Consider the following 18,550-nt stretch of genomic DNA (forward strand, 5'->3'; position numbering starts at 1 on the left):
ACATGCCTAGATTTGGTATATAATTTCACAAACTAATATTACACTCCAACGTAATTTCTTATGGTTAATTTCTTATGCTCGAAGTTCAGAGGCGGCTAAGCCTGCCAAATGATCGGATACCTAATGCTCACAAAGATTGCAAATAATACTAATTAACTGGTTAATTATTTAATTAGCTACATGAACTTTGGCTAAGCCGGCCTCCAAAGTACGAGAGGTACGTATCGCATTCCTATTGGTGCCATAATTCTCTATATATATGGCTCTTCTGCACCACCTTCAAATCATCACTCAAAGAAAGTCTAAATAAAACAGAATTTCCTACTAATTAAGAAGCCCTAAATTATTACAATAAAGCTAGCAATAAATGGCTCTTGCTATGTCTAACAGCAAAGTGGCCATGCTTCTTGTGCTCTGTCTTTTCCTCATCATCTCCTCCACTGAAAGCAGACAACTCGGCAGTAAGTTATCTGGTTTTGCATAGTTGAAACTTCTGCCTAGTGTGTTATGTTCTTATATATATATATGTTGGAAATTGATTATGGATGTTGAATGATGTAGCTGGGAATGGCAAACCGAGCTGCGACTTTACTTATGCAGTAAAACCTGCTGATACTTGCGCTGATGTGATTGAAGATTTCGCTCTGGATTCGGACTTCTTCTTTTCAATCAATCCTAACATCAACTGCGACGCTCTCTTTGTCGATCAATGGCTATGTGTCAGTGGGTCAGCATAGTATGCCGCTGCAGCTTGCAGGCGGACTCGAGTTCAAGGATTCAAGCAAAGAGTTAAATTAAAACTGAGTAATAAATAGAACAAATTAAGGATCTTCGTAACATTATCTTGGTGCATGTTATGTTATTTTGAGCATGGAATGATATGATTGACGCTACCGATTTATTGTACGGCCCGGAAATCTAATGCAGTAGAACTTTGGCATGAAAAATGTCTTTATATATAAAACATATAGTCACGAATATGAGATCTCTTTGCAACGGTGATAAGCTATATTAAATTCAATTCTAAAAGTGGTTTTTACTGTTTGACCAATTGAAAGGATTGTTAATCATTAATTTACTTAATTTTAAAACGAGCCTTTTGTTTGCAAATCTCTCTCTCTATCTTTTTTTTTTTTTAAACTGTCGGCAGAAGTCTATATCAATATTGTTAATTCCATCAACTCGTGCTAATTCCATTTAACACAAAACTCCTTCCTTGTCATCCCTTACTCATTAGAGACTTGAGACAATCTGACTAATTTGAGACAATCTGTTAGTATTTCCAATGAAGTAAACACAAAGCAATAGCCATTACGGTCTCATATGATAAAATTCAAACAAAAATTGCTGTAAGAAAAAGAAGAAGAAGAGAGAAGTGAGTCTTCGGTGAAAAATTAAAAAGAATTGCATCTCTATACTACTTAGTTTGGTATTGCGAAAACTAAGTTAGGAAAAAGCTTAACTACGAAAAAACTCAACTAAGCGTTTAGTTAACCGTGTTATAAAAAAATTTGTTTTAACAAAAAGCAATGTAAGGTGTTTGGTAGATCTCACACAAAATTATTCTAACATAGTACAATGACTGAAATGGATATGGTATTTTTAGCACGAAGGAATAAAATGACTTTGAACAAAATATTTAACAATATGCAGATCCATTATATATATGAAAACTTTCGTTTGTTTTTGCTAAAAATTAACCAAACAATTAATTTTGGAAAGATGTTAAATAAAAATGATTATACCAGTCAAAACGATGCCCAAACGGGCCCTAATATAATCTTGCCCATTAGATGACCAAATTTCTTATATTATTTCACAAACTAAGGGGAGTGAAATTCACGTTCCTTGCTTTACAATTCACATTCTATGTTTTATTTTCTAGTAACTTAAATTTTTTCTTTTTATAAGAATTTCAACCAAAAAATGAAAATAATGAGTGTGGATTACAAATTAGGGACTATGAAATTCATTCTCCCAAACTAATATTACAATCCGACGTCATTTCTATTGGCGTGAGTCATACTTACCTTATTTATGTAGATATTCTGTAATATCTGTAGTATTATTAAGTTTACTACTTACCTTAGGAGTAGTACTTGTCTTATTAGGCGCAATTGTAATTTGTATATAATTCATTCTTGTAAGGTGAATGAATTATCTGAGTTATTCAGTCAAAATTATCTCTTGTTTTTCGTTATATTTGACTTGGTATCAGAGCAGAGATCCGATCCTGGACTCTGACTCATTGTTCTTAATTTGATCCTTGACCCTTGTTCTTTGTGCTTGGATTTGTTCCTTGTTCTTTGATCCTTTCATCACCGTTGCCTTCTTATATTTCCAAGTACTTTGTTGTTGTTTTTTCCTTCCGCTGCGTATTTACCATGGTGAAAGATCAAGATGTTTCGACCGTGATCAAGCAAGATGGAGATGGTGAGACTTCTCATGGTTCCAACCAAATTTTTGTCTCCGTTAAAGATGATTCATCTGGTAGTTATGGAGGTGTCAAGCTCAATGGCTCTAATTACCGAACCTGGAAAAAGATGATGGAGGCCCTCCTCTGTGGAATCGATAAGCTGGGCTATGTTGATGGTTCAATTACTGAACCACCAATTGCAGCCAACAATTATTCAAAATGGAAGACTGCAAATGGCTCGGTAACCTCTATCTTTACAAATCCATGACTGAAGATGTTTCACAGATGATTATGGGATGTAATACAGCTGAAGAAATCTGGGAAAGCCTCAAGGAGATCTACTTTAACGGAACGGATTTTGCCGAGGTTTATGAGTTGAGCACTCAAGCCTCCCGTATGACACAAGATGGAAAAACAGTTGCCATGTATTTTGCAAAACTGAAGGGGATTTGGCAAGAAATTGATCAGATGCGTCCATGTCGCATGAAGTGCTCGGATGATGTCAAGATTTATAAGGAGGAGCAAGATCTCATGAGAGTTCATGTTTTTTTGGCCGGCCTAGATCCAATATTTGAGCATGCAATGAGCGAATTGCTTCGCCGGACTACCACACCAACCTTGCAGCAAGCCTTTGCTTATATTTGCAAAGATGAGACCCAGAGGGCTGGAACTAGAACAGTTACTTCAGAAGTTGCAGGCCTTGCAATACAATCAAAGCCATCCAATCCCTCAAGTAATCTGTCACTCTCAAGCAATCGGCATCCTTCTTCTCTGCGTCCCTCTCCTCAAGGTCCTCCTCCCGGGTTCTCCTCAAGTCTGACTTGTAACTACTGCAAGAATCCAGGCCACATCAAAGCAAATTGTTACAGGTTGGTTGGTTTTCCAGCAGGCTACTTTGATAGGACCCGACCTCAGGACAACAAACCCAAGGGAAAGGCTGTTGTTCATCTTGTTCAAGACCAAGATTACTATGCAGTGACAGAACCAGATCACACCAACTATGCTGGTAAGGATACTGCATCCGTAAGTCGCGGTAGTAATGGTAAGATTGGAGTTGCTTTAAAAATTTCTGGCTTTACTGGTGGCAATACCTGGATAATTGATTCTGGAGCATCTGACCATATGACCTATGATCGTAGTTTCTTTCTTTTTCTCAATCCACCCTCTATTTCCTCTGTTGTCAATGCCAATGGTGATTCTTTTCCTGTTTTAGGAATAGGGTCTGTTCGTCTCACCCCTTCTTTGACACTACATGATGTTCTTTATGTCCCTGATCTCTCTCATCATCTTATATCTGTGCCTCAGCTTAATACTCAATCTCGGTGTTCTGTAACATTTTTTTCGTTGTATGTGATTTTTCAGGACCTCCTCACCAGGGAAATAATCGGCAGGGGTTATCTGAGGGGTCGACTATTTCATCTGGATTGCATGTTCGCCGGAATGAAGCCGGAGAAGGCAGTCCAAGCAGCTTTGATTTCGACTGGGGTTACTAATCAAGTTGAAGAATTATGGCTATGGCATCGGAGATTGGGACATCCTTCCTTTAGTGTCATGAAGAAATCTATGTCATCCTTATTTCTGGGCATTGGTGAGTCTAAGTTGCATTGTGAGTCATGTGTCCTAGCTAAAAGTCATCGTACTAGTTATGCTTTGAGTACTACTAGGAGTTCTTTTCCTTTTGAGCTTATTCATTCTGATGTATGGGGACCTTCCCGTGAGTCAACCTTGTCTGGCAAACATTGGTTTGTTTTGTTTATTGATGATTATACTCGTCTTACTTGATGATTTGAAAGAGCAGCATAGGGAGTCTGCTTTCCAAGAATTTTTTGCTCTTTTTCAAAATCAATTTGGAGCCAATATTAAAGTCTTTCGTTCTGATAATGGGGGGAGTTTGTCAATTCTTAGCTTCACCAATTCTTTCATTCTCATGGGATTATTCATCAAACTACTTGCCCTCAAACCCCTGAACAAAATGGGGTGTCAGAAAGAAAGAATCGTCATGTTCTTGACATAGCCCGGTCTCTTCTATTTAGTGCTCATATGCCTAAGTATCTTTGGGGAGATGCAATTCTCACTGCTTGTCATCTCATCAATAGGCTACCTTCCTCTGTTCTCCATGGTCAAACTCCCTATGCTGCTCTTTCAAATCATGTGTCTGTCCCTTCGTTTTCTAATCTCCCTGCTCGTGTCTTTGGGTGTGTTGTGTTCGTCCATGTTCCTAAGAATCAACGGTCCAAACTCGATGCCAGGGCATTAAAGTGTGTTTTTGTGGGCTATGGTGTTAATCAGAAGGGCTACAAGTGTTTTCATCCTCCTACACAGAAAGTTTTTGTTACGATGGACGTCACCTTTTATGAGGATGCATGTTATTTTTCTCCCATCAATCCTTCACTTCAGGGGGAGAAACACACTTTTTTGGAAGAGAAGTCTTGTGGGATTGAAATTCAGCCCATTGAAGCCAATGACGCTCCTGCAGAAACAGAAAATGCAATTGCCGAACAGAGCATTGCGAGTTCCGAAATAGAAAAGGCAATTGCTGAATCGTCAACCCTTCACCATGCAACTGCCGGACAGAGCATTGCGAGTTCCAAAACAGAAAAGGCAATTGCTGAATTGTCTACCCTTCGCTATGCAACTGCCGAACAGAGCATTGCGAGTTACGAAACAGAAATGACAATTGCCAAATCGTCTACCTTCCAAGAAGGCCAAGCTCCTCCACCCCTCTTAGATACAGATAACCCTTGTCAACCAATCTCTGAGAAGCGTCCCAATCTTGAGGTTAGTGGTGTTTCTTCTAACTCTGATATTGGTGATAGTGTGTATGTTTTGCCTCCTAGGTCCACCCATGGTAAACCACCTCATCAATATGAACCAAGTTTAGATGTTAAGTCTAAGTATGTCATAGCTAACTTTGTATCCATCCACCGGTTATCCAAATCCCATGCTTCTTTTGTGAATCAAATATCCTCTGTATGTGTTCCCAGTAAAGTGCAGGATGCTCTCAAGGATCCCAAATGGTCCCAAGCGATGAATGAAGAGATGGAGGCATTGGAGAAGAATAATACTTGGGAGTTGGTGCCACCTCCACAAGGAAAGAGAGTTGTTGGATGTAGATGGGTGTACACTATCAAACACAATGCAGATGGTTCAGTGAACAGGTATAAAGCAAGACTTGTTGCAAAGGGATATACTCAAACATATGGCGTGGATTATGAGGAGACCTTTGCTCCAGTAGCAAAGATTAATACAGTTCGAGTGTTGATGTCTCTAGCAGCTAATCTAGATTGGCCTTTGCAACAGTTTGATGTGAAGAATGCCTTTTTACATGGAGAGCTATCTGAAGAAGTCTATATGGATCTACCACCAGGATATGAGGCAAGCACAGGAGGTAGATTTGTGTGTAAGTTAAATAAGTCCTTGTATGAACTTAAACAATCACCACGAGCTTGGTTTGGAAGATTCTCTCAAGCTATGCGTCGTTTTGGGTACAAGCAGAGCAACTCTGAACATACATTGTTTCTGAAACGCTGTGAAGGTAAATTAACTGCCTTGATTATTTATGTTGATGATATGATAATTATTGGTGATAATTCAGAGGAGGTTGAAAGATTAAAAGATTTGCTTGCATCAGAGTTTGAGATGAAAGATCTTGGTTCTCTTAAATATTTTTTGGGGATTAAGGTCGCCAGGGGGAGTTCATGAATTTTCTTGTGCCAGAGAAAATATGTGCTTGATTTGTTGACAGAGACAGGAATGATAGGGTGTAGACCTGCTAATACTCCTATTGAGCAGAATCATAAACTGGCTGAGTATCCTAATCAAACTCTTACAGAGAAGGCTCACTATCAGAGGTTAGTTGGCAGATTAATCTATCTCTCACATACTCGGTCAGACATTGCATATGCAGTTAGTGTTGTGAGTCAATTCATGCATAATCCAAGTGAAACTCATATGGAAGCTGTGATCCGTATTCTAAGGTATTTAAAGTCTGCACCTGGAAAAGGCTTGATGTTTTCAAAGCATAATCATCTGGATATTTGTTACGGATAGAAAATCCACTTCTAGTTACTTCACTTTTGTAGGTGGTAAGCTTGTTACTTGGAGAAGTAAGAAACAAAAGGTTGTGGCCGGCCAGGTCAAGTGCTGAAGCAGAGTATAGAGGTATGGCTCATGGAGTTTGTGAATTACTTAATTTGGTTGAGAAATTTACTTCGTGATTTGAGATTTAAATCCAAACGATCCATGGATTTGTATTGTGATAATAAGGCAGCGGTGGATATTGCTCACAACCCAGTTCAACATGACAGAACTAAGCATGTTGAGGTTGACAGACATTTCATTAAAGAGAAGCTCGATGCTAAGCTTATCTCTTTTCCTTTTGTCTACTCAGAAGAACAGTTAGCTGATGTTCTCACGAATGCAGTATTGAGTAAGGCATTTCATGACTCACTTGACAAGTTGGGCATTCGTGATCTGTATGCACTAACTTGAGGGGGAGTGTTGGCGTGAGTCATACTTACCTTATTTATGTAGATATTCTGTAATATCTGTAGTATTATTAGGTTTACTACTTGCCTTAGGAGTAGTACTTGTCTTATTAGGCGCAATTGTAATTTGTATATAATTCCTTCTTGTAAGGTGAATGAATTATCTGAGTTATTCAGTCAAAATTATCACTTGTTTTTCGTTATATTTGACTATTTCTTATGGTTATTTTCTTATAATGAAAGTGCCTATTAATACGTTCACCGGCGTGGCCGCCAACCCAATGAGCGGATACCTAATGCTCACAAAGTTTGCAAACAATACTAATTAACTGGTTGATTACTTGACTAACTACATGAACATTAGATAAGCCGGCCTCTGAGGAGAGGTATCGCATTACTATGGGTTGTATAATTCTCTATATATATGGCTCTGCCTCTGCACTATCTTCAAACCATCACTCAAAGATAGATTAAACAAAACAGATTTCCTACTAATTACGAAGCCCTACTAAATTATTACATATAAAGCTAGCGAAAAATGGCTCTTGCTATGCCTAACAACAAAGTGGCCATGCTTCTCGTGCTCTGTCTTTTTCTCATCGTCTGCTCCTCTGAAAGCAGACAACTCGGTAGTAAGTTATCTGGTTTTGCATAGTTAAGACTTTTGCATGTATAGCGTGTTATGTTCTCATTTTGGAAATTGATTCTGGATATTGAATGATGTAGCTGGGAATGGCAAACCGAGCTGCGACGCTGTTTATGCGGTACAACCTGATGATTCTTGCAGAAGCGTGATTTCGGATTTCGGTCTGGATTCTGACGACTTCTTTTCAATCAATCCCAACATCAACTGCGATGCTATCTTTGTCGATCAATGGCTTTGTATCGAGGGCTCAGCATAGTACATATATGCTGCCGCAGCTTGCAGGAGGACTCGAGTTCAAGCAAAGATTTAATAAAACTGAGTAATAAACAGAACAAAGGATCTTCGTAATTAACATTGTCAGAGGACATTGTTCTTGCTGTTATGTTATTTGAGTATGGAATAATACGGTTGACAGTGCTAGCATGTCAAGATTGTTAGCCAAGTCAGTACGTAACAATGTAGCTCATTAAGTTTTTTACGTATTCTCTCGCTTTCTCTCATCTCTTCTTCTTCCTTAGTTCTTCTTGTTCAATAATTCTGCTTCCGAATTATTGGAAAGCCAAGAAATCTAATGCAATTCAGTTCGTCATGCATCAAAACTGTCTTGCTATAACATATAGTCACAAATGTGTTAAAATACATTTACCCGACGAAAAATATATATAACAACAAAAATTCGTTAACAAAAATACCTATAAATATGAAAATTTGTTAATAATTATCTTTGCCGATGAAAATTTATCGGCAAACTTATCTATGCTGATGAAAATTTGTCGGCAAAATATTTGAGATTGCTTTTTTCATTCAACTTATATTTCCGCATTAGGATGTATGAACACCTATATTCGTCGGCAAAGTTTTATTTATTTAATTTGTGTTTCCACATCAGAGATGTGTATCAGCGAACCCCGATGAATATTTATCTGCAGAATTACGCTGACCACCTTTGCCGACAAATGCTTCATCGGTAATAGTCTTTGTACTTTTTAAATATGTTCTAAATTTAAATTTCACAAACCTTATTGAGCATCCAAAAGCTGAAGTTAAATATTCAGCAATGGCATGGTCTTGATACTTAAACGATGCATCTGTGCAAGCGTGTTAAACTAATCCATTTTTGAACCAAAAAGATTCTTGAAAAAGAAACGAACGAACAGGAGTAATAAAGCGAGGGCTGTAGAGGAGCTAAACTCAAAGCCAATTGCAAACTGACTCATTTCTGTCAGTTTATCTTGAATCATTTATACAGACATCAACAAAACACTGTCGATGTATTTTTGGCAAAGAACATTAAACCATTTATAATTACATATGGAGGAGGGCCAATCCCCTGATAAATACGGGGAAGCGAAAGCACCCTCCGGCGAGGAAAAGAAATTACACTAGCAAGAGCACTGTTAAACAACCCTATCAACACCAAACGGATGGTTCTAAAGAGACAATTACAAAGTTCTGTAACTGGCAACAGAGACACCTTTCTAGGAACACAACTCACATGCACACATAGACCCTACGATCACAAAGTCAAAGAAAGACTCCTCTGGTTTCCAAGATTACGCGATTGTATATCCCATGAAGTACTCTGAAACTGTTCCTCAGGAAGAATGAAAGGCAGAGAGATCTCGCGAATCATTAAGTCCCCACAAAATGGGCATTCGCTGGCCACAGCATCATCCAACTGTGATCGGAGCTGAGGCAATCATTTTAACATAAAGCTCTTGTTCAGTAAACTATATAGAACTTAGATTCATGAATCAACTCGTATCATATAGGACAACTAAACACAGTAATTGTATCACAAGCCAAAATAAATTCTAAAGTGACTTCTCGAAAAATTAAGATGAATCATTTATAGATTGTATCTTTAGAAAAACTGCAGTATAAAAATTAATGTGCAAGTTAATCAATACTAGAAAAGACAACCAAAAAGTTAAAGTTAATTTGGAAATCTTAAATCTCAGATGGTTGACAATCAAATAGATTCTACTTCAGAAATATTCAATTTTATAATGACTCATAATGAAATAGATTCATTAACATAGATGATAAAGATGCAATGTAAAGCAAAACAAGATGAAGCGAAATAAGAACCGATGCAGACCTTGTCTACTGGGGCCATGCTTGTTATGGTTTCGTCACTCAGGGGACCATTTGAATCCTTCCTAGCCTCTCCGTCCAATAGAGTGAGTTGCTTCTGCAGATCCAGAATATACTCTGCCTGCAATATTAATTCGAAAACAACAGGGAAAAGAAATAGAAAGATATATGAGTTGGATTAAACCAGAAAGATCCTGTTACTGGAATAAATATTTCTAAACAATTCATCAATTTAATTGACATGAGCAATCCCACTACAACGTACTTGGACACCTTACAAAGAGTTTGCAGAAAACACTTCTTACAAGCTATTAATGACGAAATTTGATGAGAAGAGTAATGACAGTTGATTTTAACATTAGACATGTTATGTTGTCGGTCAGAATGACTGCAGGGTGTGGATAACTTGTGTTCCAGAAATCCTTTACCATATAAATTTTGCCAAGCAAGGCAAGCAAACAAAGAAAGGGATGATATCCATATTTGTAAAAAGTTTCCATCTCGGACAGAAAGAACAAAAACAAATCCAGACCAAGTCTCTGAGGTCCTACTTTGCTTTTCTTTCTCTCAATCGCCAAGGTGAAAAAATATTGGTACAACCATCTTGACAATTTGCGGGCCATTCATATTGAATATCTGGAAATTCTATTTGCAATGATTGTTCATTGCGATATTAACAGCCATAGAACATTTTAACTATCTATTCTATCTATTTTAGTAATCTGGGTACGAAACTGTTAATGCCATTCCATACTATTACATAATCATTTAACTTGAAATATCATTATTACGAAATATTAAAAAGTTTCTGACATGAGAAGCAAAACAGAACAATGATAATAGATATACAATAGAGAATACTTAAACTTACTTGAGCTTCATTTGTGCTACGTGTAACATGGGCAATCAGGCATTGTGCATGGAAGGCGTGTCCACAAGGAAAGACATAAAAGGGGGCCATTTGCCCTACTGATGAATAGCCCCTAGTCATCTGATACTCCCTACCAACAGTTAAAATTTTACGCCGACACACCTGATAATCATATATTTAAGTCATATTCCAGATATAAGCGCAAAGTTCAATACTCAATCAGATGAAAAAGAGGTAACCAGAGAATGCATGAAAGCAAAAAACTATAAGAAAACAAAAGAAAGAAAGAGAATACTGTCTTAGATATTGACAGAAGAAACACCAAGAGCTAAGCCAACTTGAAGGGAAGGCATTAGGGTACTTGATGCAGTCACAAACAACTCCTGAATTGGAGATAAAAATATTAAACCAGGCAAATCGTGTGTGCTTGTATAATATCAGGATGAGCAATACCCCACATTCTTCATCACGATCAATCACAGCATATCTTTGAGCAAGAGCACTAATGTCATTTCTGATGTTGTCGGCACCATGTGTCGCATCATTCATCTCTTGTTTCAGTTGTTCGATTTGATTATTGTAATCCTCTAATGATGAGCAAATTGCCTCCTACATACATATAGATGGTAATCAAAATCTAATGGTAGCCAAAAACAATTTAAAGTTCAGCCAGCATCACACAAGTAATATATCATGAAATCTTGTATTTGAAGATCAAACAACTACTATCAATTGGTAAATTAAAAGGGTCATAACTAAACCCAAAGATCAATGCATTGTAACAAAAAAATATGGTACACATGGTCTCCCATACACGCAAACAATTCATTAGATCACTCTAAAATATAAAAACAAAAAACAGAGATATATTTTCAAAACGTAGAAACTATATGTAAAGTGGCCAACAACAAAGACAGAGCAAACCACTAGTGCAAAAAAAAACAGAGAGAGAGAGAGAGAGAGAGTATTTGTATAATATGAGGAAAGATTTGAATCAAAATGTTTGCTAAAAGTCCCGAAAATCCCACCTTAAAGTCATCAATCAGGGCAAAGTCCGGAAAGAATGGTAATATATCCTCTATCTTTAAAAGGCCATCTGTTTCTTTAAGAAACGCTATTGCCTTCCGTATGTTCTCCCTCTTAGCTCCCTTCTCCTGTTCTATTACATGCTTCGCAACCATGAGCCAGAGCTTCTTTCTCAAGTCCTCATCGTCTTCAACCTTGTCAGCTTCAGCCATAGCAAGCTCAGGATCAACCTAAGGTACCACATAAGATAAAAGTCATTTTTATATAACAGTCGCAAACTAAACCCTAAACCCTACAGTTGAATCACAAAACCATTAGCCACAAACTGGAACCTGTAGGGCGAGAGCAACTGCTTCTTCATGCATGGACATCATACTGTATATATGAACGCAGGCACGCATTCGCTTTTCTTTAAGGCAAAGGCGTAAAGCATACTTGGGATCATAGAAGAATTCAGGGCCACTTTCCCGTCCTTTTCCAAACTTGAATTGTAGGAAACGCAAAAGTGCACTATCATCTTCCTGTGAATTACATAAAAGTAATTTGCACCATGATATACATTCTACATATAAAGAGGGAGGCCACATGTATAAAGTATGAATCCAAAGAAAGTGAACTATTCAGTTCCAGAATAAACCAAGTGCAAGCTAAAATAGGTACAATATACTTCAAAACTCAGGAGATTGAACTGTTTTCTGAGATTAGGAACTACAGAGCTTAAAGAAGACAAAAGTCTGTTTTTTTTTTTCCTTCTTTTTTTTTTTCCTCTTTATGATTCAGATAGCTATCAATAATTTCAATTCTGTCAAGGGCATTAGCTTTCAATCATATAATTTAATGGAAATTACAGAATGATAAACTATAGTTTGCCTTTTGCATTGAGTAAGGAAAAAGAGGCATATATGCATATGTCAGTATGTGTATGTATGTTTAATATGGCTACTTCTATTAATGGTCGAGTCTAAGATCTTGTATTGAACAAATCAGTTAAAAATTATTATAAAAATAATCAACCTGCTTGGCATATAGTGATAAAAGCAAGTTGTGAACTCCAGGGTCCTCATTGTGCAAACGGTGAACACAATATTCCAAGTATTTGATGACTTCATGTGTTTCATTTCTGCATACGTGATATGCAGAGCAATAAGTAGCGATCCAGAAATTGTGATAAACAAACTAAAGCACTCACTTAAATACACTATTAAACAAAAAAACACAAGTCAGAACTCCCAAGTTTTGGAAAATTCAAATTAGTATCAACTAGAAGTTTGTGCATGGCCAAAATCTCAGATACACCATGACGGCCAAAACTAGTATCTTAGTAAGGAACTGTGTGTATCATACCAAGCAAAGGGAGCATGGATAAGGAAAAGTGTAATGCAATAATAATCCCTGCTCCTAAGACAGACCACGATGGACAAAAAATTTTAAGTAATCTATAAAATCACAAAATAAATTTTAGTGTAATATGAAATTTTTAGTTTTGGTGCGTCATATAAGCATTTATGTGTTTTAGGGGAGATGGTTTATTATATCAAAGAGTCTTATTCACAGTAATTCATGAGACAATACTTTGCATGTGGTTCACTCGAATAACGCATCATTGCCGGAATGAGTTTCCTAGGGTTGAGGTTGTTCGTCGCCATCCATGACTCCACAGCTTCGTATGCATCAAGCATGATTAGGTCAGGAGCAAACTTATACTGCGAGTGAAGAATTAAATGATTTTTAGTATATATCATAACAAAAGACAATACATAAACACTCAGGAACTATCATATGGATCTCATACCACATTTGAAACTTAACCTTACCTGAAGATCAATAGGAACAGAAGGTTTTTGAAGAACCTCCAATGCTTTCTTCGCCTCTCCTTGCTAATTTCAAATTCAAACGGTAAAGAAATGAATACAGATAAGTATCAGATCAACAAAGAGATTTCAGCAATTAACATAGTTTGATAATTTACTGAAAATACAGAATTAGTAACCTATGGTTTTAATCCTAGCCATATGAATACTATTCTCTTAGTCGTGTTCACAGAGGAAAATGATTGCCTCCCAAGCAGCATGAACAGTGAATAGTTAACTTTACTCTGCCTCTGATATAGCATCAAGTAGATAAAGTGGCGGGATTTATCACTCCACAATGCCAATAATAATATTTATCAAGCAGTGAAAACGGCTCATCCATTCATGCTACCTAATAATATCACTTAGAGTGACGAAGACTATCCTTTCACAAAAAGAAAAAAATTTGGCACTTTCCTAGCTGATGCAAGAGATGTACCTAAAGAAAGATGTATATGAAGTACCACTTTCACAAAGTACAAAGCTCGTCTTCTAAGCGGCGTAAGCAGTGAAGGGAACTTCAATCTAGTGGAAAATATGGCGTTTACTTTATTGGCATGAAGTGGTAAAACTGGTGATATTGCATTCCCAATAGAATCAATAACTATTATTTAATATTGCAAAAACGGTAGGTTCCACCACGTTCAACAATTCCTACGAACAAGTACATTCCTCCACTAATTTGGAGGCAAGCATAGTCCTTTAAGATATAAAAGGTCGTAGGGTGCAAGAGATGCACCTAAGTCAAGAAAGTTAAAAATTCACTCCCTGGCTTATGGGAGCAATATGCATCGAGTCAAAGAAACCAAGGACTAGAATGACATTTCCTGAGATAAATGCTAAGAAAAAAGATGTAGCAAGTCTAGGTGGCATTAACAGCAATCAGGAAAAAAAAAAAAAGAAGGTTGTGCACAAAATCACCTGAATATAATGGTGCACTACAATTTCATATTGTTCCTTCAGACTAGCAAAAAATACCAACTCTTCAACTCGACCATAACTGCACATATAGCCAGAGGATAATCAGTTTAGTGTCCTTTCAACTGAAACAAAATCATCTGAGTGACACAGACATAGATATAATTCTCAAGAATTTATCTGTAAACAACAATAAAAGACGAAAATGAGAGATTCCGCAGCTCTACGAGACTTTAAAATGAATGGCTAAAAATAAACAATCAAAGCAGATTCTGTCAAAAATTACCTTTCTAATAGTCTCATCGTGGTTGCTTCATCCAATACATCCTTGGAGTCACTCAGAAATGCACGAAACTCTTTAATAATCGATTGATACTCTGAATTCCGATTTTCCAATGCAGTGTCATCTTCTAATAGTAGGCGATTTATCTAAAATGGGAATATCAGATCCACTATGAACTGAAAGCACTATATAATTAACTGTTTCATCAATCAACCCAACAAAACATGTTGACATCTTCATTATTCTATTTAAAGTGTCAATAAGCTAAGGTACAAAAACAAAAAACAAAAACAATAAAATACATTTTAGTATTCGTCTAGAAAAATAATTGGGATGTAAGCCTGTAAGAAGCTAAAGGGAAGAGGGTCTCAAAGTCCATATGAGATTGCAGGATGCATCAATCTTTAGTCTACCCATTTTGCCTCTTGGTATGTTTAAAAGATATGTATAGCTTTGACAATACTATTTCAGTTCTTTATCCAACAGCAGAGGTATAGAAGGAAGCAAACCTTATCCAAGTACAATTCAGTTGCCCACGTTGAAATCATGGTTATTTGGCACTTGTCATCCTTCGCAAGACAGTCAAGTTTCCGTAACAAAAAGGTTCTCAAAGCGTCCTGGAAGCACCAAAGTGAAATAAAAATTCATAAATGTATGAGTTTAATGCCAGATCAACACAAAACACACAGAGACACAAACAAAGGTCCAGCTACCTGTTCATTGACAGTGATAAACTTCAGAGTGATCTCCTCGAATGATAATATGTAGTTTATCTGCAAAACAATCCCATCATTCAATGAAGTTTAAATAAAATTATTTACCGTTAAACACCAGACTCTGAAATGGAGAAATCACCTTTGCATAGAAAGATGCTGCTCTGAGATAATCTTTTGAGGCAAATGCAGCCTCAGCCTGAAAATAATGCTTTTATTGTTACCAACTATAAGGTGAACATTCAGAATACAAATATCTCAATACAAGACTGCAATGCAGTGAGGTTCATAATTTTTAAATTTGAAAAGACGAAATTACAATAACCGGCTATGGATATTACTTATACCAACAGTTCAATTGTAAGTAATGAGTTATATCACCTGTACTAAATATACTTGGTCCCTCTGAAGTGGGTCGCGACAATTTGCCAAAGCAGCAGCATACTCTTTCATGTCCAGATAAACTTTCCACATATCTCGGCCTTCATCATTAACAGAAACCTACATTATTCATCAGATCAAGCAGTATGGAAAGTTTACTGTCTGCTGCAAAATGGACTTAAGCCAGAAATCATTGTGACAAAAAAGACACAAACCTGAAATACAGAGTTCTGGTCATAAGCATAGAACAGTCCAGCTGTGGCATCACTACATAATCCAATGATACCCCTTGAAGCTGATTCGGATGTTTGATCAAACTGAAGTTCCTCTATAATTTGCTCACTTATTCTATTCACAACCTACAAAAACATCTGCACTCATCAAACAAGTCTAGAAGCTAAAGAAACGGGGGAAAGTGAAGTATGTATGCAATCTAAGCTGAATGCTAAGAAACCTAGTGCACATCTCTAGGTTTTATCACTTAACCAACTGTTATGCACCATCAGTAATTCAGAATAAGATACTCAATAGGAGCACTAAGATAACAGCATTGATCAGAAGTAAACCAATAATGAAAGCATTAGAGATGTACACACCTTAACCTTATTCCCGATAAGAAGCAAGAAATGAAATTCCGAAACGGCCATAGAACTGGGCACCGCAACTTCAGTACTCTCAGACAATTTTGAATATGCCAGAAGAGCCTTGTTCTCCACAAAATTTTCATCTCCAGTTGAAGAACTGCCCAAAAGATGTTCAAAAAGCAAAACTATGAGAAAGTTTCATGTTGACAATAACTAGATGCATCAAGGAATGTCACAAGCAAGATCCCAAAATCCAACCACAAACTACCCAGTAAGCACAATAATAGTAAGAAACTCAGAATCTAGAAGGAAGAATGTCTCTTCTACCTATGCTGAGAACCAAAATTTAAACCGCCATTATAGATTCCAGCTCCAGAAAGCCATGCAAAATGTACTGCTCGTCTTTGCTTGATATAGAAATGCAATTCACTGAAAGATGACAAAGAGAATCACATATCTCAATAAAAAAAAATAAAAAAAAACAGGATGAATAACACACCAGCAATTAAGATAATCAAAAAGTGATTGTTTATAGAAGAGATGACAATAATTCCACAACAGCTATAAAAAAATTACAATTTCAAGATATTTTGTATTTCATCTGATTAATAACTTGCCTGTTAGGTATTTCACCGGGAAGTTCCATGAAACGCACCGGATGCTCCAAGTAACTAGCAAAAATAGCCTAGAAATGCAGAATAATCAATATTTATACAAGTCACTTTATGAGAATCCAGCAAAATAGACGAAGGTAAGAAAAGCAAGTATATCCTCTGAAAAAGAAAAGAAAAAAAAAACTGAAGTCCATGGCTTGAAGCACCACATTATAAATGTTACATGACACCTAGCATGTTCATTAAGCGTACTTTAAAGAAAGAAAGAAAAAAAAAATGGTCTCATGTTCATAATGGTCACCAACTAATGTTAGCCATTAAAGCAGTGTCTACTTTTGGATCTGAACATGTATCTAACAAGTTCACTACTACTACATAGAAGTTACCCAATTTCCATGACTCGAACAAAAAAAATAGGTGAGAACTAAACTTACATCCAACAATCCAATTCCCGTATAGGAATAGAGTCGTGTAGGAGTAACAGCCATCACATAGTATCTAGTTCCATTCAGAATTGTCGCAGTTTCCATCTGTACATGGAGAATGAGATAAAAAAGACGGTGCCTTGGAGTTACAAATTCGTAAATCTCTGTCTGAATTAGCTTCCAAAAAGAAAAAGGCGAACAAACCTGCAAACTCATGAAAGCCTCTGGAAGTTCAGTTAGTTCATACAGAAACTTCACATACTTCTCCTTCTTATCCTTCTCATCCACAGCAATCTCATAAAGTTGGCCATTGTCTGTACCGAGAATAACTTCCTTTGTCGAAACTGCGATTTAACAAAAATCACACGCAACAGGTACAATAAGTCAATATGCACAAATCTCTACATAAGTGCAACGGGCAAACATACCATTGGACTAATAAACTACCTTCTGTTATCAGCTGTCTATTCCAGGCAACAGCATTCACAACAAGACCTTTCAACTTGGCCAAAGGACGCGGCTTGCTCCATTTCGCATGAGTATAGAAAGTATCAGCACCCCCGGTACCAGCAATGTTGGCAATACAGTGGCTCCCTCCAGGATCAACAAAAACTCTATGAATTGAATGCTCCCCGGGACGACCCGCAGAGAGATCAATATCTAGAGATCAACACCAAAACACACACACACCATGCATTGCTCAATCAATGAATCAACTCAACCAAATCAAAGAATCGGATTTTCTTAACTAAGCTCAAGCTAAGCAGAAACAATCAAGTAAGTTTTCCTAAGCATTACTTCGACTACAACTAAGATCAAATTTCATAGCAATTCTAGCTTTCTGATCATGTATGTGTAAATTTTGAGGAATTGAAAGCCAGAACGGAATAAGAAACGTACCGAACGAATCGCCGACCCCAAAATCGTGCCGGATTATCCATCCTTTACTAGTTCCGAGCACAATGACGTCGTTTCCGGCCGCCATACACGTGATGACTCCGCGTCCCTTCGCGGCGTACCTTTCTAGAAGGTCCACCGTGAAAACCTGCCTCCCCGAATCCATCTCCGATTCCGATTCCCACCAAAAACCCTAACCTCCCTAACTCTTCGAATTCCAGAAATCCCAGCTCTCAATCACAAACATGAAACAATTCAGAGACTCTCACAGTCTGTCACTATCAAAACGCACCGTTTCGACTAAAACGCGGGGTTGCGTGGTCGTTTCAGCAGGCGCGTAGT

At 37.2% G+C, this 18,550-nt stretch overlaps 1 protein-coding gene and 2 long non-coding RNA genes across 3 annotated transcripts; 2 read left to right on the plus strand and 1 right to left on the minus strand.

The window, feature by feature from the left end:
• Positions 1-301: 301 nt before the first annotated feature.
• On the plus strand, positions 302-901 carry LOC133744732 (uncharacterized). Its single transcript, XR_009863434.1, has 2 exons — positions 302-461; positions 562-901. It is a non-coding gene; the product is annotated as an uncharacterized LOC133744732 (long non-coding RNA).
• Positions 902-7,285: 6,384 nt separating this feature from the next.
• Positions 7,286-8,049, plus strand: LOC133744736 (uncharacterized). Its single transcript, XR_009863435.1, has 2 exons — positions 7,286-7,535; positions 7,630-8,049. It is a non-coding gene; the product is annotated as an uncharacterized LOC133744736 (long non-coding RNA).
• Positions 8,050-8,750: 701 nt separating this feature from the next.
• Positions 8,751-18,473, minus strand: LOC133726131 (vacuolar sorting protein 18). The gene is made up of 23 exons (XM_062153605.1): positions 18,212-18,473; positions 17,759-17,971; positions 17,516-17,655; positions 17,321-17,416; positions 16,890-16,957; positions 16,600-16,701; positions 16,285-16,429; positions 15,904-16,047; positions 15,689-15,808; positions 15,450-15,506; positions 15,308-15,367; positions 15,104-15,211; positions 14,598-14,740; positions 14,315-14,393; positions 13,358-13,420; positions 13,116-13,246; positions 12,558-12,663; positions 11,876-12,064; positions 11,546-11,773; positions 10,971-11,126; positions 10,518-10,679; positions 9,651-9,767; positions 8,751-9,239 (listed from the first exon to the last, which is right to left on the minus strand). The coding sequence occupies exons 1-23, from the start codon at positions 18,372-18,374 to the stop codon at positions 9,066-9,068; spliced, it is 2,964 nt and encodes a 987-aa protein (XP_062009589.1). The 5' UTR covers positions 18,375-18,473; the 3' UTR covers positions 8,751-9,065.
• Positions 18,474-18,550: the final 77 nt, after the last annotated feature.

Source organism: Rosa rugosa, chromosome 1 (genome assembly GCF_958449725.1).
Source record: "Rosa rugosa chromosome 1, drRosRugo1.1, whole genome shotgun sequence".
Lineage (NCBI taxonomy): Eukaryota > Viridiplantae > Streptophyta > Magnoliopsida > Rosales > Rosaceae > Rosa > Rosa rugosa.